Genomic DNA, 26,584 nt, shown 5'->3' on the forward strand with positions numbered 1-26,584 from the left:
AAAAATTTAAACAACTCCGTTTATTTTCATTTTTATATAAACAGTACATAGCTTCCTACCTACTCACTTATCCTACAATATTATGTATTTACATATTAATTATTTACATTAAACAGTCTTTTCGAGTATCTAACCCTACTTTACACCTTTAAGTTACCAACGTTCATAAACTCAACATTCTTTGAGAAAAACAAATATTTTATTTTCCTTCTATTACAACATAATATCATGCTTATTTTAGTATTTTTTTTACTTAATAAGGGCAATTAACCCCAGGATGTAAAAATGAACAATTGTCACCTTGCCGACAAGAACCTTTTCGTTGGAAATATATACAAACAGCCTTGCGTCCTCCCCGAACATGACCACCTCTACCCCTTTGTGTACCATCCCAGTTTCCAGAGTTTTTTCCTCGCCAATGCCCACCAGCCCCGCGACCACGCATTGCTCCTCGGAAATTGCCGGGACTGGGGAAACCTTCAGGGCCTGGGGGCCCTTGAGCTCCTGCCATGTTAAAGTCCATCGGAAACATATTTTGTTGCATATTAAATCCCTCTGGCGGAACAGGAAACATCTGGTTTGGACCACCGAACATCTCTGGACCCATCATCATATTTTCAGTTGGCATCATCATTCCAGGAGGTATACTCCCCGGGGGCATCGTTCCTGGAGGAAGCGTCGGTGCAGTCATAGGAACTGGCATGCCATTGCCCATAATATGTGGTGGTACTCCATTTTGCCAATCCCCAGGAACCATATTAGGACCTTGGAATCCAGGCACAGTCGGAAACTGTGCATTCGGAAAAGCATTTGGAAACTGGGCCATATTAGGCGGAAACATAGTTGGCACATTAACATTACTAGATGACGGAGGCGCAGTTCCCTTTGGTTCAGGCCATGGCATATTTCTAAAATCACTGACATTGTCTTGATTGCCAGTAATATCGTCCAAAGGTATAATAGTGGGTTCAGAATAGGGATGAGTTTCTGGCTCGGGCTCAGTTGCAGAGTCAGGTATCATTGACTTGTGGAAATAAAGTGGTTGCAGCGTTCCTTTCTGCCTTAACGCCTGAATATCTTTTTCTTTACTATTTTTACCGTGGTCTACTTGTATCTGTCCCTCGGTGTCAATAGGAATTAGAGGTCTCCAACTCGTTCGTTCTTCCATGACATCATCGTTAATGAGATTTCTCGCCTTCTGAAAAGCTTCTCTTTCGTGTAGTCTGTCTAAATATTTCATATCCGTAAATGTTTTCGTAACGTTCACTCTTTCAGTTTCATCAAGTTCAAAGTATTGAATTTCTTCTAATTCAGAATCCGGTTTCCATTTAATACTCTTCTTGGGACCTTTTCTTTTATGATAGCAGAGAACACCCTTGAGACCATTTACGGTTAGTGTGTGTGGTTCTGATGTATCCATTGATTCCTCATTATCCTTTTCTGTAGTATTATTATCAGCTTTTTTATCTTTACTTTCATCGGTATCCAACGTATCTTGGTAAAATCTGGGAGGAACGGACTTGCTTTCACTAGTAGGACTGGTCATAGTTGTAGGTGTAAGTGGCGGAGATCCATCACTGGGTGTAGTTCCATCTTTCGATCCGCTTGTACGGCGTTTTCGTTTCTTTGGTTCTTTTTTGTTTGTAGCTGAAGCATTTAACGCGTCCATAAACATGTCGCTTTCCAGTAGCAGCATAGCTGTAACAAATAAAAACAATTTAATAAGCACGAAAAACACGAAAGCTAATTAACCTTTTCTAGATACACACAGAAAGGAAAGGACTAGTCTAAAATGTATAACTTTGGTTCCAAATATTTCATTAGTGATGTACATTAGCGAAATATACTCGTATCTATCAAATTTTGGTAATAATTCTAAGAGAACCCATTGTAAAATGCGTTATAGCTACATCAGCTACTGCAGTCATCCAGACTTTTTTATCAACGATACTAAAATTAAGCAAAAGGCAAAGTGAATAAAATATAATTATTTACAATCGTAGATAGGTAAGAAGGTAAGTATTACTTCTGAAAATTATTTAAAGTAAATAATAAAACAAATTGTAAGAAATACGTTTGCATTTATTAGTTATTAAGCTTAGTAGGTAAAAATAATTTAAAATTATCATACACATAGGTAATACATAGTGTAGGAATGAGGTAAGTACCTATATTAGGTATCTAAATATTAATCTTTTACAATCTGGCATCTAGTGATATCGCTTTACAATAGAAATCGTAGGTACATAATGGAATATTCCATTATGTACGATTTCTATTGTAAAGCCAGTAGAATCAGCCATCAGGCAAGTGCACACAGAAATATAGGCCTACTACCTAGTTGCAAGGATTGAATGAAGCGAATCACAAAATTGCTTGACCCGCTCGTCTTGAACTCGGTTCAAGACTAGTGACGAACGAGCCTTGTTTGATTTTTCAACCACTGTCTGAAAAAATATTTCCGCGTAACCTAGGTAGGTACCTACGAAGTTGCTGCGGAGTGCGGGTAGATTCGATTAGGTAATCCGATTTTGCTGTTCGTTACTTGCCCCACAATACCTATCGCTCGAAAGATATTTTTAGACAACATCAACCAAATACAACCATTTTTAAGTAAGTTTGATTAAAATGCATTTTAAAAGTAGAGTAAGTACCTTAGCAATATAACTATCAATATCTAGATATACCTACCTATGTATTGAAATTAGTATACCTAGTTTGTTTATGAAGCTTCTAAAAAAGACTAAGTAAACAAACAGAAATCCACGCGGGATACAGTACAGCCGACAAAGGGTAGGTACTTTTAACAAGCTAACTAAGTAGGTAGTTACTACAGCAATTTTTCGCGAGCACCTAACAAATTCTGAATGAACAGCAATACATAATGATAATTTTGCAAACTATAGGTACTTCTACATGAGCGGGAAAATAAGAAAATACATTTGTGAAAAATTATAGCCTACGTTCCTACCAAGGTAGGTAGGTACTGTAAGTTTCCTTAGTAATGCCTAGGTAGGTACATATTTCACAAAGTTACAGTTTTGAGTTGAACCGACCGGGAATCGAACCCAAGATAATTTGTTTATGATGATTTACCGCGCTACTACGTTATCAGCCCAACAAAAACATTTGATTGGTTATGATGTTATCTTTGTTTTTATTTATTTCTAGCGCCAGTCATAAGGCAATTTGGATATCTTCGTTGGAAAAAATATCAATTCGCTGGAAGCCACCGTAAAAAGCGAATAAAAGTGCTTACAAACAGCCTAGGTATGCGTGCGAAAGCCGAAACTTATGGAAATGTCTTTTAGATAGAAGCAATTCCTAACTTCTTGCTGCCAGCAGCATGGCCACTGGCTCCGTTGTCTAACATTATGTAGGTACAGTTACAGTCAACAGCGCGTCAGAATTTTATTTGTTGCATTATTAGCACCTATCGCGACTACATAAGATGCCAGTTACCTTGATCTGCCGTGGTCTGTACCTACATAGAAATTAGGTCAGTGCTCATTTAAAGTTATAAATAAGTTAAAATATGTATGAATAAACTGAGTTTAAACTATCATAGACATGTTTGTACAACTACAAAAATGGAGCATAATAACTACTTATTAGTTAGCTTAGGGTCGTAGTAAGTACAACCTACCATACACGCTTTGCATTTTATTAACATGAGACCAAGTAGAAACTAGGCACATTGAAACTTGAAACACGCAATTCATTTTCATTTAATACTAATTCAAAGTTCTGTGCCCACTAAACCGTAAACGCCGCTTCCTGTCAAATTTATATAACAATTAGTTTTTACCCAAAATAAATTTCTGTCACAGAAAATTTTGATCGCGCGCGTCCTTGTATCTAAAACCGGCATAAAAACTATCCTATGTCTGACTCTCAACTTCTCTATACAAAATTTCATCAAAATCGGTTCAGTGGTTTAGGCGTGCAAGCATAACAGACAGTTACTCGCATTTATAATCTTTAAAAGTAGGACTATGATTACGTTAAGAAGATGATTTAATATATGTAATTACTAAAGAATCATTTAAATGATTCTTTGCCTTAGTTACAATGTAGAACATTACTGTCCTCGTATTTATAGCTGGGGGTGAAATATAAGAGCTATGCCCAATTCCTTTACTCCCCCGACTTGAATACCTACATAGTGTATTTGATAGCAATCTACACTAGGAAGGCAACTGTTTTTTACTTATCTAAACATTTACTAAAGTACTTAGTTGTTAAAAAAACAGCATTTATGAGATGCAACTTTAACTACAAGTTACTATTTTTTAGAAACTAGGTTCGAGACAACTAATAATTAATGCCAGAAAAAAAATCTAATAATTTTTTATTACTTTTCAGTAGTTTTCAGTTACTTATAAATTCATATTTGCACATGCACAAATTCGTTTAGACAGTGGTTAAGCCTACTACACTAGACCTTGACGAGGCAGACATTTATTGCAGAAACTACGATAATACGAGTTCGCGACCTTCACCCCATCATCTGCCGAGTAGACCCGTTTAATTAGTCAGATTAACGTAGAGCGAAACACGGAGGCCGAGCCGGACGAAGGCTCCGCGTAAACGCACCAACTGTCCGCAGCCGGTGGATGTTCATGTCACGCGCCATGTCTTTTTCATACCGCGCAAATGAAGATTTGTGTCGAGTGGCCGTCACCGTAACCGTGACGCGGACACCAAGTTGACCGAGTCGCGAGTGGAAGCCAGTGCGGTGCCTAAGGAGACAGCCCCAGCCCCATGAAGCAATTCTGCAATCTAGCATTGATTAGAACCAGAGTTAGAACTAAGTAAGGTTTTACGTGATAGACTTGAGTATTTCCTTCTGAACTAATAAAGAAATTCACCATATCGTGGCGATGAAAGATGTGGGAGTAAAATAAATAAATAGATCAATAAATAAAAGTCTAAAACGTCGTCACTTCGTTTAGAATGGTAACAAAATTCCTATCCTTTAAAAAAAATCCTAGTTTATTTAAAATATCTATTTTATTTTTTATTTTATTTTATTAGGGACAACAAACAAATCTATTCATCAACACACGAAATAAATAAACATGCGAAACAACAAGCGAGAAAAAAGGAGTGGTGCGGTGCACGTCTTACATTTTACGATGACTTTTTAATAAGTAGGATGTCTTAATGTGGGGGACCTCGAAGTTCGTTTTTTTTCACATCACAATGTTTACATTACCGCGGATTGATAAACTAACTAAAAAACTGGTTTTACAAACAATAGCACAGAGATTGCCCACAGCAGCATGACGCGTGTTCGATGGCTTCCGTTTCGATTCCCGGTCATATAATTTTGTAAACCGCTATCATAGACGATTCCTTTAACTCTCGTCTGCGCGTAATAAGTTACTTGCATAGTTAGGTGCTATTTATTTTTTATTATTAGTATAGTAATTATCTACCTATTTCGTAACTAGTATTGTCTTATATTGTAATAAAAAGTGTGCGTAGTCGACGACACAAGTTACAGTTTCATTAAGTTGGTATTCAACGATCTATTAATTAACTATTATATGTAGGTAAATTAAGGAAGAGCGGGGGCCTCCTGACACAGGAGCTTCTCTACGCGCCTACCAGGCTGGCCCCTACAAATTGTATGTTAAAACAAAGGTAGACTGAATGAAATAGACCAGCGTGCCGCGCGAGCACATTCGCCCAGTGTGGACGCACCATTATGATACGGTACCTACAAAAGTACTAAATATAAGACCTTAAGTTATCGCTTCATGAGATGACAGGACAGATTTGTGTACATATGACTTGCTGTTGTCTACTAACCCTACTAAATCGGTGGGTGAAATTGTGAACTATCCCTCTATAAAAGTAGCATAGTGCCTCTCGTAAAGTAGCAATAGTCCGGTTATTAGTTAAATTGAACTAATAGGTACTTGGTTGTTGGGGCTTTATGATACCTGGATTCTGAACTGAGGGCCCATTTGTTTTACTAGGACGTTGCACGCGTTGGTTTGGTTATTCGAACGACGGCTCCTCAAAATCTGTATTCGGCATCTTTGTAACCGTATTACTAAGGCCATTTTGAAATATGTATCTGATGTGGTGAATATAATTGATATAAGGCAGGAAATTACATATTGTGCTATTTAGCACTAAAAAGAAATGATAACTGGCAGTGAATGCCTTCTGAGATTAAGTTCCACTTATGTAGCAATTAGTTATATGGCAATAAAGTTTACATACATAAACATGCAAGCTTCAATAGAAAAAATAAATAAAAACGGAGTGTATAACTGGTATAACTTTGTGGTATGACGAAGATTAAAATTTGTACATGGAATGAGCATAAAATAATGTACCATTCTAAAACGGCAAAACAATGTTTACATTTAATATTACATAGGTAGGTAGTACTTTCTGCTAAGGAAATCTTAGTACTTATCTAATCTCGAGTCTGCACCACAGGCACAGTCGCCAATTCAAAAATAAAAAAATAGGTAAGTAAGTAGGTAGGCGTCAATTTTATAGTGCGATAGTCATCATAGGACAGATTACCGAATAGTTCCGATAGCCAACGATTCTCTTTAGTCACTTTAGTTTGTGTATGTCGTAGGTTACATTAATTTTACTCGAAGGTTTCATTAATTCTTAAATTTTCAATTTTTTTTGGACTTTAGTCGATACTACGCTTCCACGCAATCTATGCACATGTCGTGGCAGTTTTTAATTAAGGCTACACTATAAACACATATTGTTTTCAATTATTTTTTTTACAGTTAATTGTGTACCTATGTCTTGTTAGCTGTCCTTAAATATAATATAAATTTTATAATACCGTCCGTTTGGTTTTATTCTGGGATCTTTACCTTTGATATTCGTATGGTTACCTACAGATATTTTTTTTAATAGGTAACGAAATAAGATTTTTTTTTAATTTACAATGTTAATGAATGGCGTTAATATAGGATAAGCTGATAACATGCATGAGTCATTCCTTATGAATTGATAATTCACGTGCATTATTTAACTTTCGCTGACCGTTATTGAATAAATCAGTGTTCGCAAATACATAGGTAAATATAAAAAAGTAAAAATAACAAAATAAACTTAGTCCAAACTTAGGACCGGTAACGAAATACTAAAAGCCACTTGTCTAAAGCTTCAGCCAAACCAACACGAAGTGATCGCCATAGCATGCACGCCTTGGTTTGGCTTGGTGTGACCGATCAACTGATGCAATTTGTATGGAAAAGTAATCATTTTTTTTTGTATTTCGTTATTGTAAAATGTTGTAAATAGTCGCCCCATTCGGATCGGAAAAGGTTATTCTTACAATTTTACCCTTAAAACTGCAGGAGGTTAAGTTATACAACATCGAAACTGTCGCGCACTAATTCATGTTAAATGTTACTTACCTAAATATTATACTATAAATAAATAAGTAGTTCGTGAGTACAGTAAGCAATATAAAGCATTGAGATAAGTTATAAAGTTTAGGTATGCAGATATTTACCAGTTATTTAATTTTACTCAGCTTCGGGAACTTTATAGCCTTTGGCTGAATCTCGGACGATCTTAGAATATGGTGCAGTCCTGTTGTCCCCCCTGGCTAGGGGAGACAACAGGACTAAATTTTTAATCAATGATTTGAGGACTGTTAATTCCTCCCTGGCAAACATTGAGTATTTAGAAGCCATATATTTTTATAACTTTTAAGATGAACTGAAAATGGAGTACCTTACTGAATGTCATACTTATTGCCAAACTAAATACCTAAACGAATGTCAAATAATAATTAACATTTTGTTAATGAAAAAAATATAAGTTGTTGGTACCGGCAGTACCGGTATCCGAAAATCTTTATGAATTATCCCTACTAAATAATTTAAGTAAATGCGAAAAACTTTATCTGTCTGTCTGTTACAAATTCACGCCTAAACCATTGAACCGATTTTGATATTTGGTAAAGAGATAGTTTTGAGTCCCGGGAAAGGACGTGGGATAGTTTTTATGCCAGTTTTTGAAACAGGAAGGCGCTCTTATATTTTTTTCTGTGACAGACAAAATTTTACGCAGGCAAAGCCGAGGGCAAAAGCTAAGTTAAAGGTATGCTATTCTCATGTATAAAAAATATTATCTTCTGTAAAGTTTACTAAAAATCCGTTTAGTAGTTTTTAAATAAGTGAAAGAGTATCAAACATCCATACTCACAAACTTTGACATTTATAATATTAGTAGGTAGGACGCTAAAACGGCAAAATTTTAAATTAATCATAATATTTAACACTTGCTCAGTGATTCAACAAGCGGCCGCCCGCGACTTCGTATGCGTGGAATCCGTTTTAAAATTTCGTAAAATTCTATTATATCCTTCATATTATTTCATATCCTTAAATAAATAGTTAAATAAAATCCGTTCTTGGCAGACATGTCTACACTCAATAAGGAACTTACCTGCCAAGTTTTAAGTTTGTAGGTGTCAGTATCGGCACCAACACCTTATTTTTTTCGTTATCAAAATGGTAATTATTATTTAACAAACGGTTAGGTATTCAGTTTGGCAATTTGGCATTCAGTCAGGTCAGGTACTTCAGTATTTAAAAAAATATTTTATACATAATCAAAAAGGCATATCAGTACAGTTTATGTATAATACCCTAAGTTCCAATACCAGCAGTACCTATGCAATAGGTACAATAATAAGTAATATTAATCTTAACATTGTGTCATCGGGTTATAAACGGCGTTACGATAAAAAAATTTCGTCTAGTTTCGTCCATGTTAGTCATGTTAGAGAAGTAGTTTTTGGAACGTTCAATTTAAAGCAGGAGGAAGGGGTTAACAAACGGGACTACATAATTATTTTGAAATGTTAAGACATTTTATGAGAAAATTTACAGACGATTCCGATGAAGTAGGTTATAAGTACAGGGTGAAAACGATATCTCACTCGAATTTTTCTAAACTATAAGTACCTACTTACAAGATATCGAAAAACTGAACCTGAAAGTGCTTCACGAGCTGTTTCAAATGATATTAACAATAGGTTACAGAATAAACCATACCACATAATAGAAGTGTTAAAAATTTAAATTCTTATTTAAAATTATTTGTGGGAAACATTGGTTTTACTTGCTATAATAGGTATTCTCAAGAGATGAGTGCAATGACTATGCTTGTACTAAATTTATGAAAGCTTGGTTTTGGATAGATCCAGTTCGTTTATTGATACCGTTCGTTAGGTCTCGTTTAGGATAAGTACTTAACCAGTTTTACGAGATCTTGTAATAGTTTTCAATATTGTGTAGCTATACTAAATGTATGAAAGTTGACTCAGGTGATCAAAGTGGATGGATAGATCCAGTTTATTCTGTAATCTATTACAGTAGAACGCCGATTATCCGAACGCCGATTATCCGAATCGCCAATTATCCGAATCGGTACTAAGCTGTCCTAAGCTTAATATAAAAAAAATAAAACCAAGTATTTTTTTATTTGTTTTGTTGTAACAAGTTGGAACTCGCTGGATTCCAGATATATTTCAACTGAGCGTTATTGTAGAACTGTTTTTGTGAATTTAATCAGTTTAATATATTTGTGTTAGTTCGTTTTTATTTATTACCAGTCTATGTCCGATTATCCGAATTTTCGATTATCCGAATCGACCCCGGTCCCAATTAATTCGGATAATCGGCGTTCTACTGTATTGATACAGTTTGATAGAACTCGTGAAGCACTTTCAGGATCGGTTACTATTTTTTCGATATCTTTTAGTTTAGAAATAATCGAAGTGAATCACTTATCGTTTCCACCCTGTATAATTCGGTTACGTCAGAAAAAAAGATTACGTAGGAACTTAAAAAAATAATTTCAATGTTACCAAAGCTAACATAAGACATTTTAATGTGTTCACACGATTCCACTCAGGAACGAAGACCCATCAGGATCATTCGCGGAAAATATTCTCAATTCTCAAACGGGTGGTGTTCAGCTAATTATTGCAAATCAGACATTGAAATCATCTTTTGATCTTAAATGGTACATTTGGATGTTATATAAACTTGGAAGGATCACTGATAATGATCGGCGAAGAAACTAGAATAAAAAGAAAAATCGTCAGCAACCTACGCAAATAAACTAAGATGGGTTACCTACGTCGCGTCGTTTTTTATATTATCATGCTTTCCCTTATTTGGAAATCATGCTGTCCAAATGATTTAGTCAAAACAAAGACATATTTAAAGTGCTTAACAAGACGATATTATGTAATAGAATTCATAACCGATACTACGAAAAGTATAGACACAACGCGCTATATGATGTTGTAACTAATGACGAAAATTGTTTGGACACAATGTATTGCGTAGCTTGCCAGTATGAAAAGCCAGCAGTTACTTAGATATGTTTAGATTGATTGATTCATTGTTTATGTACTGATATTAGTGAATCAACAAAAAATTTCCGCGAGTGCATTGAGCTTCTTGTTTATAGAATGACCTGTAGTTTAAGATAGGTACAATCAGCGTCAAATAGTTCATGACACCCAAGTAGCCAAAAGGGTTATGCTGCCACAATTTTTTGGCCGCTTTGGATGTCACGAACTATTTGACGCTGACTGTACCTAGTTACGTAGTATGTTTCACTCCTTGTGCTTTTCACTTTTGAGAGCTTTACACAAAGGTACTATAGTAATGATGTATTGTTGATTTTTCAATGTGTACCACACATTTATCCAGGGAGAAAGCGCGTTACGAGAACCATGGAAACGCAATTAATTATGCAGTGCTTTTCATTTCCAATAGATGCTCTACATGCAGTGTTTTTTTATTTCATGCTCTAGGATATGATTCATAAACATTAATTTGTCTTTCAGAAATCAACATTACATTACCAACTTTCGATGTATCATTTGGGCAGCATGAATTTCAAATGTCATTAAAGTAAGTAGGTACCTACTGACGATTGTGTAAAACGGATAAAATAACCATATTGTCACTAGGTAATCGTTAACATGAATGAATTATATGTAGAGGTAGGTACTTCTACTTTACTATTTCTGGTAGGTAGGTACCTACTTACTCAGGCATTTGTAGGGAGTAAAAATTTGGCTGTAAATCAGTTCCAAGTCAAACTCATTTGGAAGATTTTTTATTCGATTCACAGAAAGCGTAATAAATATAAATAAAATAAAGTGTACCTATGTATCGTGTTGAGGGTGGTGTTTATTACGATTAATTTAGATTTAATAATTAAGCGACTATGCTAAGCTATTTTGAATGCGTTCCATGGTAGGTAAATCGTAGCAGATTACCTACTTAATTATAAACATATTTATTCTTTGTATGCATTACTAGTATGGTAGGATTCACGGACGGAAACTAAATACTTTCTTTCTCTTCCGGAAACTTAGGTATTTTATTGTCATTTCTTTTACAAGTAGGTAGGTACTTACTTATTCCGAAACCTAAATCTGCCATCATATTCATTACCGGAGTCCGCACACATGGCATAGAATCATTTGTACGAGACCTTACATTATCGCGTATGATAGACGGTCATAACTAAAAACGAATCAAATTGCTGATGCGCATCACATTCATTAAAGTTGTCAATTAATTCAAGGTTCTATTCTATTTAAAAAATAAAGTTTCGAATGTCAAAATAGATAATGAAAATGTTATTATTTATTCCAAGATTTTAACATAAGATTGTGTACATAGTTAAGTATCAAGTTAGGTAGACTGCCATTGTTAAATAAATTACTAATTATTATTTGGTAATTAGGTATACCTAATAGATACTTAGATGAGAACATAAGCGACATATCAAATGTGAATGACCAATCGTTTTGCGGCCGTTATGAAAAAACGTAATAAGTAGGTAAGAGAAAATTTCTAAATTCCAATGTTCAGATCCGTTCTCTATTTTTCATTTGCAGTTGGGAATTTAAGTGTCAAAATATCAATAGGTGTTTTAAAGAATTGGTAACCATTTTTCTGATAAATGAGCCGATAGTCTAGTAAAAATATTGTAGGTATAGCTTAGGTTGCATTTCCGTAAAAGATGATAACTATTTACCTTTACCTTTGTTTATATTACTCTTAATTTTAATCCCAAATGGTTTTTTTTTAAAGAATAATAAGTACCTACATACCTATACCTAGTCCGATTTTAAATTCGGCAGAATTCTGACAGCTGTCATTTTTTGACAATTCAGATGTAATAAGCCTTTTTTGCTTTAAATTATTAATAAAAAATGTGTATGAAACGAAATTACATCAAGTACAACTTACAAGAATGAACTATTGTTTGATGTACACTAATTATTATGTACATTTTAGAGATTAGATAGAAGAAAAAAACGTGTTTTTAACACAGTAAAACAAAGTATTATCATAAACGGAAATATGTATTGATCATCAATCATCATTATCGTCATCAACTTGGATTATAAAATTGGCATCTTGTTAAACTGGCTATTTTATGAAGCGAAGATTTTACTAACAAAAGGATTTTCATAATAAAGGTTTGTAACCTATGGATTATTAGCCAGGGAGTCCAGTAATAGAAAAAAAGTCCCTATTTTTTTTGCCTGAACAAAAAGTTCACTAATAGTGGAATAAGCCATTTTTTGGTAACTTCAAAAATATGATAATAAAAACTCAAATAACCATTTAGAAATGATCAGTACATTTTTAAGTCTTAGTTTTTCAATTGAAACCGTAAATTCAAGGTAGGATTAGTTTTTAATTTGTGAAAATGCTCTTCATTCTTAGTGGGAATGTTTCAATGTTGGCAACACTTCTGCGTGGAATTAAAAATTAGACTATAGTAAATTTGTAATGGCAATTACTGATAGTTAAAGGAATCAATAAATTATTGAGTATTGAATTCCGTTAATCGCTCGTAATAAGATAATATGATAAACATGCTTGTGTTTCGAGTGGGTTCACCACAACCACAACAGTCGAGCGGTAGCAGGTTCGAACCTTGAACCAGCGTTCCTCGGATGTAGTCGGCCAGTCCGTCCGACCCCTTCACGTTCACACCGTTCGGCTATCGTGCTTTCAATTTTGTGCATGTTTGTAGGTAGGTATCTTCTTAATCTTGTTCTCACTTTAATACATTATTACTAAAGAAAGGTATTTCTCTAATTCATATTACAATGTTATAACAATTTTTTCGGGAGTTATCTGTTTATAGTGCAACCTGAAACTTTATTTTTACTAATATTGTGGACATTTATCTATATTGTTGTTTACACAAGTTCTTTAAAACAACTTTATTTAAAAAAAAATTAAACAAATTTGACACCATTAGAAGCCAAAACCTCCATAATGCCCAATACATTAACTGGCATGTAAATTAAATCTCAATAATCTGGCATTAGTAAAATGGGGAAAATTTGTGTCAAAAATGATTAAGCCGAGTCGACCTATAAGTACCCTATACCTTATAATAATATAGTATAATCAATACGATATTCTACCGCGTTCTATTGAGAATGTTATTGTTATCGGTTACTACAAAAATATTTCGACAGCCGTTTTTTGAATTAATTGGGTGCCCTTTGATTCGGTACCTTACCTACCAACAAAGATTTATTACTGTTGGTAGTTGTAACGTGTGATTATACTCTTCATGTATCATAACTGGATAATATTATTCCTAACAAAGTATTTATTTACTTTTATCGCAAAAATATCCTTATGTGTAGGTAATAGTTATGGCCTTACGTATAGACGTATAATCTGACTTTGAATTGTTCTCTCGTAGACGTATCGACGACATGTTCTGGAGCGCTGGTCGGTGTCAACTGCACTGCTGAGTATCTTCAAGTAGATCCTATTGAAGATGCACCAGTGGCAGGTGACCTAAGCTTTGCTTCAGTCTTTGAACAGATTGAGGTCAATATTGAACGAAAGAGATATGTCGAATAAATTCAGTTTTTATTTGCAAGTAACACTTTACAAGTGATAAAAAAACTTTGGAACCTGCTAAGTTATACATTTTAGACTTACCACTGACGTAATTGATAACTAAACTACATGTATTAGAGGTCACTTTAACTGCTTGGGCGCTACCTGTAAAAATTAAAAACATTAGTAATACATAATAATGAAGTATAAAAAAGTAACACTTACGCTTCGGTTTAGGTGGTATCAATTTAATAGAACCTGGTTTTTCTATTGGTTCTACTGTTTTAGGTTTCTTTTCTGGTGGAGTTTCAGAGTGTACCGGTGATGGTCTTTTAGGTATTGATACTACTGTGGGTGGCAAAGCTGGAGTAGCTTTTTTATTTAGCAGAGCAGCACGAGATGGTGGTGGCTTTACTTCTTCTTCCAGGCCATGTTTCCTAAACTTGGAATGAAAAGTTTTGACTGTTTTAGGTTTTGGCTCATCTGGTTTCCGAACTTCTATTGATATTGAAGGCTTGTCCTTCTTGACATCGCTTAACTTGGGAATTTTCCCCAGTTTCTGAATAGAAGGAGTTTGATTTTTGTCTTCGACTTTGTCATTTGTTACTTTTTGATCTTTGGATTTTTCAATTTTATTTTTATCTTCATTTTTTTCTTTGTCTTGACTTTTATGTTTATCTTTTCTTTCTTTATCAGAGCTTCTTGCACTCCTGTCGTCCTTAGATCTACTTGAAGAACTACTTTTATCGCTAGATCGTCTACTACTGTCGCTTTTCGATTTTGAACTATGTGAATGCCTATCTTTTTCTTTACTTCGACTTGAGCTAGAACTACTACTTTTGCTGCTACTTTTGTGTTTATCTGATGAAGAAGAATGTGATTTACTCGAGTGTTTAGATGAACTGGATTTAGAACTACTACGATCGCTTGATTTATCTCTGTTTTTATGTTTACTTTTCTCTCTAGATTTTTCACAATCAGATGTTTCTTCTCTGGACTCTTCATCTACATGAGATATAACTTGTTTTCCATCTTTTAATGTTATCTTTAAAACTGGTAAAGCTTCTTGTTCTTCCTGTGCTTGTTCTATTTCTTTTGCAATATTGTCTTTAATATCTAAAGGTTCTGATGAATTGCCTTTGATATTGTTGTCATTTTCATTGTGTTTTTCCATACCCAAGTCATCTTTATACTTTGCAATATCTGTATTCTCTTCATTGCTCGTATTGTCAGGCTTTATTTCTGAATTCGCGTCTGTTATTATTTGTGCTAGTTCAGCTTCTAGAAGAGGTACAACATATTCGCCTTTGACGATCTTTAGCCATTGCTCAACGAGTTTTGAGGCCAAGGCTCTTATTGCTAAAAATATAAAATTTATAATTAAACAAACAAACAAACAGGATGTGGTTTTTTAAAACAACGCCTATCTCAGGTGTAGGTACTACACATGAAAGTAATTACAAGAAAAATAGAAATAAATGTGAACTATTACTTTATTAGAATTTTATATTTATATTATATACTAGCATTCCGCTTTTCTAGAATTTTGTCTGTCACAGAAAAACAATATCGCGCGCGTATTTGCTCACCGTTTAGACCTACCCTGGACTACGACAAACATTTTAAAACCAAAATCAGCTCAATCGGTCCAGCGGTTCTCGAGTTTTAATCAGACTAACGAACATCAATTCATTTTTATTTATATAGATTATTTTTGATATCAGTGTCATGCATACTACCCCACCCCTGAGATGGGCGTTGTTTTACAAAACCACACCCTGTAAGTATGTATTATGAATACTAATTGTTAGTTTATGGCACCAAGTTTATGATTTTAAGTGAACAAAAAATAACATATACCTAATACAGTAAATAATAACCACAATATTTTTATTACCAATTTAAAAATAAAAGTTACTCACCAAAATGGTTTCCTTCCTTTGATAATTCTTTGACGAGTTTTGGACAGTTGTTAGTCTTTAGTCGTTCTATGTCCACGGGGCATAATAATAATAGCTCTAATAGTTCTTTCACAAGAGGCCAGTTTTTAGCGACTATACTCTCAGTAAGCCACATGTGTACAAGCAACCATCCACCTGAACCCATGAATGATCCAAGTAACTCAGTTTCAGTACACTTTAAGATTTGGATATATATGCATTTTGACACTAATTTTTTCGAGAACTTGGTCATCAAACTGAAAAAGATAAAAAGGTTAATGTTAAATAGTGAACTGTAATGTAGTTCTTATAATAACATAATTAATATAACCAGTATGCAGATTTTAACGACTAAAATGTATTAATTAAATTTCTGAAAATTCTTCTGTCAATATTTATTAGCCTGGCACCTAGTTGACATGTCTTCTCTAGTACGTAGTACATTATAACTCAATGTTAAAACAAAAAGGATTGGGAAAATATTCCATTATTCTGTGGTAACGCTAACAAAATTAACGCGTGAATTTTTTATAGACAAATGTAATTCAATATAATAAAGTAGGGTAAAATATTCCGTTGACTTGTGGCAACACTTACAAAATACAACCGTGATTTTTTTTGAAAATTATTATTTAATTAAAATGAATTGGAAATGTGCTACTTACGGATAAAACATGATCCCATGCACTTTCTTCGTAATTCCAGTAGCATTCTTACATGTTGGAACGGCACAAGACGGCATAATTTAATTTTAAAGTGTCAATCTGACGGATATGTAAACAATGCGCGCGCCGGCCATTGACTAATTGCTCTAAAGTCAAATTAGTGCGTTTTGGAGTACTTTATATGAATACACATTTACGCCCGTTGACGGTTTCTGGTTTGTTCCGTATTCTGAGCCTGGCACAGAGATTTTTCATATAACAAACATAAGTTAATAATAACTTTTTCTTTAATTAACTACACTGCAGCAGATTATTGAGATAAAAGAAACCAGTAATTATAGAATGCATGATTTTATGTTAAGTACTTATTTAGGGAACTAAAATAAACTTGTAATATTGTTTGACCATCAATTATGTGTATTTTAGCTGAACGGTACCACCTACCATGCACCTAGAGGGTTGAATACTATAAAACAAAGAAGTAGACACAAGGCAGCGCGAGCGAGAACTTTTGTTGTAGTCAATACAAACGTTAGTTATTTGGTTAGGTAGGGTAAACTTCCAGTCATTGGACTTATGGGCTATCTAGTCGAGTTACTGGACCTCATTTTTATTCAATTAACAATAGCATTTCAACAACTATGATATTCTGACTGATGGAGATTAAAAGGCATCAAGTTGGAATTTGCATTGTAATAATAAATACCTACTCCTAAGGTCGTTCAACGGGTGTTTTGTCCAATAACTCATATCGTCCATTGACTGGTACACCTACCCAACGGCATTTTCCCGATGCTTACTTTGACACATAAATGGACAAAAAAATAATCGCCTTTGCTAATCACTTCCGTGCCGGTGTAGTTTTGAATGTTAATCGGCACAAAAAGTTTTCTTCTCGTACATGCACTCCCAAACAGATTTTAATATGTCTAGTAAAAAATGCAGTAAACCTTACCCAGCTAATCTCTGAACTTCATTCCGGCTTTTAATACCACCTTTCGGAGACAAAAGCACGCTAAGGCAGTTGAGTAATTGAATAGGGTCAATGCGGGGCTGAAACAAAGAAAAAACACATTATAATAGAAACGAACTGGTTATACACCACAACAGGGTTCGAAATTATCAAGATAATAACGCTTCATGATAATTATCCGATAATTATCAACAGTATAAGATACATTTGTCATATTGTTTCATAAGAAATTCTGATTGCGAATGTTGCTTTATTGTTGTTTTATGTTTTTGGTTGCTAATTGTTCTCGAGTTATCCATCGTTAGTCGCATAAAGCTTGGAAAATAATTAAATAAATATTTTGACGCTGTATACCTAGTGATCATTGTGGAGCTAAATAGTGAATAGTATGTTGATTAATACAGTTCATTTTGTCTTTTATTATCAACTGAACCACAAAGACTTATCTTTAAAAAAATAAATATACAGAATTACAATAGGTTCCGTAGTCTTGACAAGGTCCCCCATGTAAAGTGGGGATGAATTTTTTTTTCATCTTCTACCCCATCGTATCGTTGGATAGGACTTTTAAAATGGCTTAGGGGTTTCTAAGAATATTTTACGATTTAGGGATCTGTTTTCAAAATATTATAGTTTAAAGTGCCAATTTTTGTTAGAGTAGTGTGTGCTCTAAAAACTTAACTGTTGGCTTGAAAAATCTGAAAAAATTCACAATAATACTGCTTTTCATGAACTTGCAAGGAAAACTATAACGGTTAAGATAGATCAGTTAGTTTAAGAGTAATAGTCATTTAAGAATAAAATAGAATAATTGTTTATTTGCATAAAACATGGTATACAGTTTTTACAGCTACAAAATAAGTCCACATGTTTTGCTACATCAAGAAGCATGCAAGTTTGAATATTAATACTTAAAAAAGAGACAATGTCATTATAATTATATCAATTTTCAACAATAAGTACAATAATAAACTGTCCAATAAATTAATTATGTCAGCTATGTCAAAAATTACATTTATACATACATATTTGAATGTCAAGAAATCCTTTATTTCATAAAAACTATGGTTCATAAGCCACCTGTGTAGTCTATTTTTAAACATATTTATATTAAGATCTTTTATTTCTTTAGGGATTCTATTATAAATACGGATCCCCATGCAAAGACAGCTATTTCCGTATTTAGTGGATCTCGGTATGTCTTTATGTGATAGTCTTTGAGGACATCTTAATCGGAGATTACCAGATTTTTTACAAAGTTCTGTATTTTTGTCGACAAAAACGGCAACTTCGTATATGTAGTTATGGAAGTGGCAGAAGTTGGAGTTCTTTGAAAAGTGGCCTACATGAACACGTCATGTATTATAAAATTTCGTAACTAAGGTACTTGATACAAATAAGGCCTACGTTCTAATAAGGCCTATACATCAGAAAACACAGATAAATAAATCCTACCGGGATAATACTTCAAGGACACGTACTCATATGCCCTATAACCCAGTAGAGAGCAAAAGCGTCCCGATCCACGATCCCAGCACCAATTGGCACGCGTTCTTCTAAGGTGGTGGGTGATTTCGTGCTCCCTTATAAAAATCCGGCGATTTCAACTTAAGTTTTTGGTAAAATGATGCTGTTTTAGATTAAGCTTTTCTTAGTAATCGTTTCTAAATATTTCTTACTAGCTAATAATTACCTTAATTTGTACTACTGGCTATAGATGCATTATTTGTAAATTTTTAAAGACAACAAGAGCGAGATATCTAATAAGGCCTAGGCCTTATTTCAGCATGGTAGGCCATATTAGATACGTATGTCAACACCTGATTACGGACAAATTCATTAAACTAAACGAGTCAAAGAGTAATAAAATATTTATTTAATAAGAATGTTACTAACAACACAGAAAAGAAAAAGAAAACAGTGTCAAAAAACATAACAAAACCTGTAAAAAAACAAACAAAATACCAAACCAATAAAAAATAAGAAAAAAAAGCCGTATGTATAAATCTAAAGGAAAGGAGAATAAAATTTGGTATTATCATGCCTGTCTCGAAGACCAAGTAGCAGATATGCGACCATAAAGGACTGCTTTAGGTGGTATCACAAAGATTGTGTAGGAGTTCGTAAAGATGATTCAGAAGCCTTTTTATGCCCTGGTTCTAACAAAAAATTAGATCTCATTTTGTTTACAAAAATTCAAGACTAAATGATGTTCCTAAACTGATTTATTTGAAAGGTTTTATGTGTAGGCCTTATTCGAACACGGTGTTTTAATAAGCCCTATGCAAAAAAATAATATTGTTTGTTTTTGATATTTTTTTTGATAATATATGTAAGGAATCATTACTTTGTTACTATGAATATTTAATTTTATCCATAATTTATGTATAATTCTTAATAAGTGGAATTTAAGTTTATCTAGAGATGTACAGTATATTTATGTTTACTTGATGTGTAAAATTTTGATAACGCAAACAAATCGACGTGTTTAATGTTATGAGACCGCATTTTGTTTAATACAATCACAATTTTAAGGTCTAGAGGCATTTAAATCACATAGGCCTTATTCCGTGTAGGTGATTTAATAAAGCCAAAATCAGTGGTTTCGTAATTTGCTTATTTTGAATAGATTTAGTTAAAAATTGTGTTATTTTTTGTAATATTGCTAAAATTAAAGGATGGAAGAAGTTAATTAACCTTGATTTTGTTGATTGGCGTTAATATTTATTGAAATACAAGCATTTAAAGTTAGGTAGGCCTTATTTGTATCAAGTACCTTAATAAAAATTCCTTAGAAGAAAATATTAAAAGTGACTTTAGATGAAGTAATTGCTTGCTTCTGAAATACATAATATTGTGCTAACGACGGACTACTACGGAACCCTACACTGCGCGTGGCACGACACGCACTTGGCTATTTTTTTAATACCTAACATGCCATGTCAGGGGATGTAATAATATCTGATCATCTTGGAATCGGCATGTGTGCTCGATATTATTATGTGGCTCGACTTTCGAGACTGGCGCGGCAGCCACATGAAAAGTCTAAGAAAGGCCGGACAAGTCCGTAAAAAGCCAAACATCCATGACAACATTACTCCCAGCATCACATAATTATGTTATTATGTATGTCGCTAAAACTCTCCATAAATTAATATGAAAGCCTTCCTGGTGTATGAAAGCAGGATTCGAAATTATCAAGATATATACGTTTCATGATAATTATCGGATAATTATAAACAGTATAAAGGCCTATTCAAACCTGAGCGATATTCGCTGCCGCTGTGGGTAGAGGTACATACCGCGAGGGTTTCGCTCAGGTATTTAGTATCAAGTATCGCGGCTAGAGCGACCTGAGCGATATTCGCTGCCGCTGTGGGTAGAGGTACATACCACGCGGGTTTCGCTCAGGTATTTAGTATCAAGTACCGCGGCTACAGCGGTTTTCATTGCCGCAGACGGTAGCGAATAGGCCTTAAGATACATTTGTCATATTGTTTCATAACAAACTCTGATGTTACATGTTTCAAGTCGAGTTATTCATTTCGAATGTTGCTTTATGTTTTGGTTGCTGATTGTTGTCAAGTTACCATCGCTATTCGCATAAAGCGTTGTGGAAATTAGACAAATATTTTACGCTAGATCAATAGTAATCGTTGTGGAGCTAAATAGATAGGTTTTATAACTATCTATGTATAACGCCCACCGCTAGACGCAAGTGCGGACATACACGTTCGAAAACTTCAAATATATTTCATTTTCACAAGCGCAATTTTTGTTATTATCAACCGATAATTATCCATCTGTTATTATCAAGATAATTATCATGATAATTATCATTGATAATTATCCTTTCGAACCCTGTATGAAAGTGTTGTAAATTTTGAACCCGGTAATACAGGGGCACAGTCACTATTTTTAAAAATGCATAATTACAACGTGTCAAATATGAAACTATGGAATGGTTTCTAATTTTTTTTTTTTCAATTATTAAAAGAAATTATTAAGTAAAATTAAACAGAACTTTAGTTTTATTTTGAAATTCTTTCACAACATTCCGGGTGAAGCTCGCTTCCACCTTCGGCCTGATCGTCACTTACCATCAGGTGTGAGATACAGGCCAAGAGCTTCCTAGTTGTGGATAAAAAGAAATCATGAATAAATAGAAAAGTTAAGAGCGTTAAAGTTGCGTTTGCGAAATAAACTTCATGTGAACGGCTCAGCGTGTGATGTCACGCCACTTTAATCGAGTACAATCACAGAATAAAGGATTTGCGTTCTTTGTGTCACGGTCAGATCGCATCAATACAATCAGTAATAATAATATGGAGACCGACAATGTTTATACGACATGATGCGGGCTGCGTTCACTTTGACCTGACCACAGACCGCATCCAGTGTAGCAAATGTTTAATCACATACAGCAAACTGTCTTCATAAGAGCTTTCATTTGCGCATGTGCACAGTTAAATTAAACGTTTATTCATGCATGCAACATCATGATTGACAAACAGGCAATTTCTAATGCGTTGCGCCGACATGACACGTATATTTAATTTCGGCGCAACGCCAGTTAATCGTCCCAGCTATGACATTGTCAGGAGAGCGCTACTATCAGTATCAATACTGGGTTGTTATTTTTGACACTTGACGTTTCTAAATTGTTGGACTTTAAATGACGTGACCCCATGTTTAAGGCCACAGTCAATCCCGCGTGAAATTAATTATACAATATAATTACAGTATAATTTAAATTATATATTATAGAATATATATTTTTCAGCCTTTTCTTGACGGATTAAAAAACAATAACTGCCTTTAATTATTTATAGGAACCAACAGTTATACATAGATATTAGTTACAAGAATTAGAGTGAAATAGTATAGATGCTACGGTCAAAGTGATAAATGTGAAAATTATGAATAATCGCCGGTTATTATGAATAATTACCGCATGATTTGGTAAATGTGATTAATATGAGGTCATTTATGTGTGTATAAAACTAAATAGGCGGTTTAGGGGTGGCCCAAGGGCTACCCCCGCCGCACCTTAATCTATTTTTCACTTTAAATCAAAACATTATGTTATAGGCATCATGGAAAAGTAATATTATGCAAGAAACATTCCAAACTCATTATGCCAAATTATATTAATATACAGGGTGGAAACGATAAGTGATCTCACTCGATTATTTCTAAACTATACAATATATCTAAAAATTGGTTACTGATCCTGAAAGTGCTTCACGAGCTCTATCCAACGGTATCAATAATAGGCTACAAAATAAACTGGATCTATCCGAAAATTCAATGTTTCCAGCTTCCATACATTTAGTAAAACCACAATATTAAAAACTATACAAGATATCTAAAAACTGGTTACTGATCCTGAAAGTGCTTCACGAGCTCTATCCAACGGTACCAATAACAAATTACAAAATAAACTGGATCTATCCGAAAATTCAATGTTTCCAGCTTCCATACATTTAGTACTGCCACAGTCATGGCACTCATGTCTTGATAAATTATAGCAAGTAAAGCCTAAAACCAATATTTTCCATGATTAATTGTAAATTAGAATGCAATTTACGAGTTCAATTTAAGTGTTTATTATTTAATAAAAAAATTAACACTTCTAATATTGTGTGGCTGGCATACATTTAGTATGGAGACTGAAAACATTTAATTTTCGAATAGATCCAGTTAATTCTGTAACCTATTACTTATACTATTGGATATAGCTTGTGAAGCACTTTCAGGATCAGTAACCAGTTTTTCGATATCTTGTATAGTTTAGAAATAATCGCGTGAGATCATCGTTTCCACCCTGTATGATATCAAAACGTTCAAAAGTTAAATGTGATTAATTTATCACTTTTACCGCGACTGTCGGTAATTATTCATAATAACCGGTTATTATTAATAATGTTCAATTTATGACATTAACCGTAACATAGACAATAACAGGTTTCCATCATTATTTATAGTGTAACTAGCTTTTGCCCGCGGCTTCACCCGCGTGAAATTTATTTTGTCACAGATCGTCATAAATTATAGCCTATAATGTTATTCTGGGTTATAAACAATAATATTGTAAAGTTTAATCAAAATCCATTCAGAAGTTTTTGCGTTAAAGAATAACAAACATACATCGACAAAACATCAAAAATTTCGTATTTCTAATATGTATTAGTAGGAGTAAGATAAGTAAAACATATTATTCATTGTGACTTTGTGTAATATCTTNCGCACACTCTCTGCGGCCGCCCGTCGCAGTCGCGACAGCAATATGTATAATAAGGATGGATAGCTTGGGGTCATTGGACGAAATTCTATCTGCTCGGCGACCGGACTTTAGAAGCGATCTGCAATCATCTGTTTATTCAATTAAATTTATTTTAAACTAGCGGCCGCCCGCGACTTCGTACGCGTGGACCCCGATTTACCCCTATAATGTTTTTTTGGGTTAATTTTATTGAAATTGAGTTCGTAGCATATATGTTATTCCGAGTTAATATTTAGTTACTAATTAATTACTATCGATGTTGATAGATGGCGTTTTGCGGCTTCCACCACATTAATATTTACGAACGTCAAAAGCAGTAGTTTGTCCAGCGCTGTAGATTTTAACTAATGTCGATAGATGGCGCTTTTATAGATATTTCTCAATCTTATTTATTTATTGAAATGAAATTTAGTTTGTCACATCATATCGTCATAAATCCCAACTAATATTATAAATGCGAAAGTAACTCTGTCTGTCTGTCTGTTACGCTTTCCCGCTTAAACCTCGCAACCGATTTTGATGAAATTTGGCATAGAGATAGTTTGAGTCCCGGGAAAGAACATAGGATAGTTTTTATCCCGGTTTTTGAAACAGGGACGCGCGCGATAAAGTTTTTCTGTGACAGACAAAATTCCACGCGGGCGAAGCCGCGGGCGGAAAGCTAGTTATCTATACTAATATTATAAAAGCGAAAGTAACTCTGTCTGTCTTGCTTTCACGCTTAAACCACTGAACCGATTTTTATAAAATTTGGCATAGAGATAGTTTGAGTCCCGGGAAAAGACATAGGATTTTATCCCCGTTGTTGAAACAGGGACGCGCGTGATGAAGTTTTTCTATAACAGACAAAATTCAACGCAAGCAAAGCCGCGGGCGGAAAGCTAAAATAATACTGTTAAGTTTCAATAAAATCCGTTCAGTAGTTATTGCGTGAAAGAGTAACAAACATGTTGACATCCAGACATCCATACAAACTTTCGCATTTATAATATTAGTAGTTAGTAGGAAGGAAGTAGGATAAATATTAGCAGGAATGAGTCTACTTGGGTTGGTTTTCTATTCTTAAATTAAACCGGCAGATAGTGATGACTGAATTTTTTGCGGCCCTTCTTTTCAACACTTGCCAAATATTTGTCTCGAAGCGCTGGTATGGTAAAAATAATGTGACATGACTAAAGTTTCAAGCATGTTTTGCAATAAAATGTTATGACCACGACCACTTTATTTTACGAAAGCTACTTTCTCACTATTCATTTCCTGTTTGTCAATCACGTTGACGTTGCCTGCCGTTTATACTGAGCACATGCGCAAATGATAGCTCTTATGAAGCCAGTTTGCTACCTAATTCAGCCTTAGTCGAGTCAGCAATGTTGTTCATACATGATCAGGGTGTCCACTGCAAATGTTCGAAAAAATTCCCTGACTTTTCCCTGACTTTCCCTGACAATTTTTTCAAAATTCCCTGACCAACTATGTATACAACGTGTCCCAAAATTCAAGGATAAGCCGACGCCACAGGATGGACATAGTCATGACTACTTTATGAAAAATAAGGAAAAAAATCTATCTCAATTATTTTTTAACTTACACAATAAATTATGAAATTCGACGAAAATTGACACCTCTTATGATATTTTACATTACCACGACCACAAGTTTTCAATGATTCCTGGTTTTCTGTTTATATCGGCAACTTAAGTAGTGCTGCTGTTCACCCCAACTCTTAAAAACCCCCAGAATCCTTGCAGTTTTTACACAAAAGTTAATCAAAATATGTTATTTCCTTAAAATTTTGAACGATTTTTACTTTCACTCCACTTTGACTCATCGTTTTGTAAAAAAAAAGTATGAACACTACTGCGGCAAGCAACTTTTTTATAAAGTTGACGCAACTATCCAAGATTCCAAAATGGTACTCTAAGAAACCTAGTCACAAAAAAGATATGCGTACCATTTTTACAAGCACTTCGCTTATTAATTAGTATGGGATAAATCTGCCTGCGGCGCCGGCTTATCCTTGAATTTTGGGACACGTTGACTTTTCGGATAGATCCAGTTATTTCTGTAACCTATTACTGATATCATTTGAAAGAGCTCGTGAAGCACTTTCAAGATCAGTAAGCAATTTTTCGATATCTTGTGTAGTTTAGAAATAATCGAATGAGATCACTTATCGTTTCCACCTTGTATTAATAGCACTCACAGTGAACTGCTCACTAGTCTGCACTCAATAATCAAATCAATAAATAATTATAAAAAAAATAAACATAAGTTATAAGTTGCACTTTCACATCGACAATAGAAAATATATCATTTTACTGAAACAAAAAAGTACAACTATTAAAACAAAAAGGAGTAATCTAGTTATGACAAAAAAAATCATAACATAGATCACTCTAATCCTGAAAAAAAAAACTATATGAAAGTAATCTAATTAAGAACAAAATTATGTCATAATTTAGATCAATCCACTTCATTAGATAAAAAACTAAAAAGGAGTAATATATGTAATTATGACTAAAAACAAAGTCATAATGTAGATCACTCCAAACCTGAAAAAAAATGCTTCTATAGTCAAGACAAGATCAAAGGTCTTTCTAGAGCATAAATTAATTAAATCCATTTTACAATCACTGGGAAATTTCGGGAGACAAACAGTGTTTTGGTAGACAAAATCTCAATGTTTCCCTGACTTTCCAGGTGACCCCTCTATTTCACTGACTTTCCCTGACTGCTATGAGCTTCCCTGACTTTTCCCTGATTTTCCCTGACTTTCCAGAATGTGGACACCCTGATGATGCAGGATA

The 26,584-nt window shown here is 34.2% G+C and overlaps 1 protein-coding gene across 1 annotated transcript in view; it reads right to left on the reverse strand.

The window, feature by feature from the left end:
* Positions 1-26,584, reverse strand: part of LOC114364742 (serine/threonine-protein phosphatase 1 regulatory subunit 10) — a 31,182-nt gene continuing 4,598 nt past the window's right edge. Inside the window, exons 2-5 of the mRNA XM_028321021.1 lie at positions 17,474-17,571; positions 15,836-16,110; positions 14,139-15,272; positions 1-1,698 (exon numbers count right to left, since the gene is read on the reverse strand). Of these exons, the coding sequence (XP_028176822.1) occupies positions 254-1,698; positions 14,139-15,272; positions 15,836-16,110; positions 17,474-17,571 (2,952 nt within the window). The 3' untranslated portion in view covers positions 1-253. The remainder of the gene's footprint in view (positions 1,699-14,138; positions 15,273-15,835; positions 16,111-17,473; positions 17,572-26,584) is intronic.

Source organism: Ostrinia furnacalis, unplaced genomic scaffold (assembly GCF_004193835.3).
Source record: "Ostrinia furnacalis isolate ACB-3 unplaced genomic scaffold, ASM419383v2 OfSCF7464, whole genome shotgun sequence".
Taxonomy (NCBI): Eukaryota; Metazoa; Arthropoda; class Insecta; order Lepidoptera; family Crambidae; genus Ostrinia; species Ostrinia furnacalis.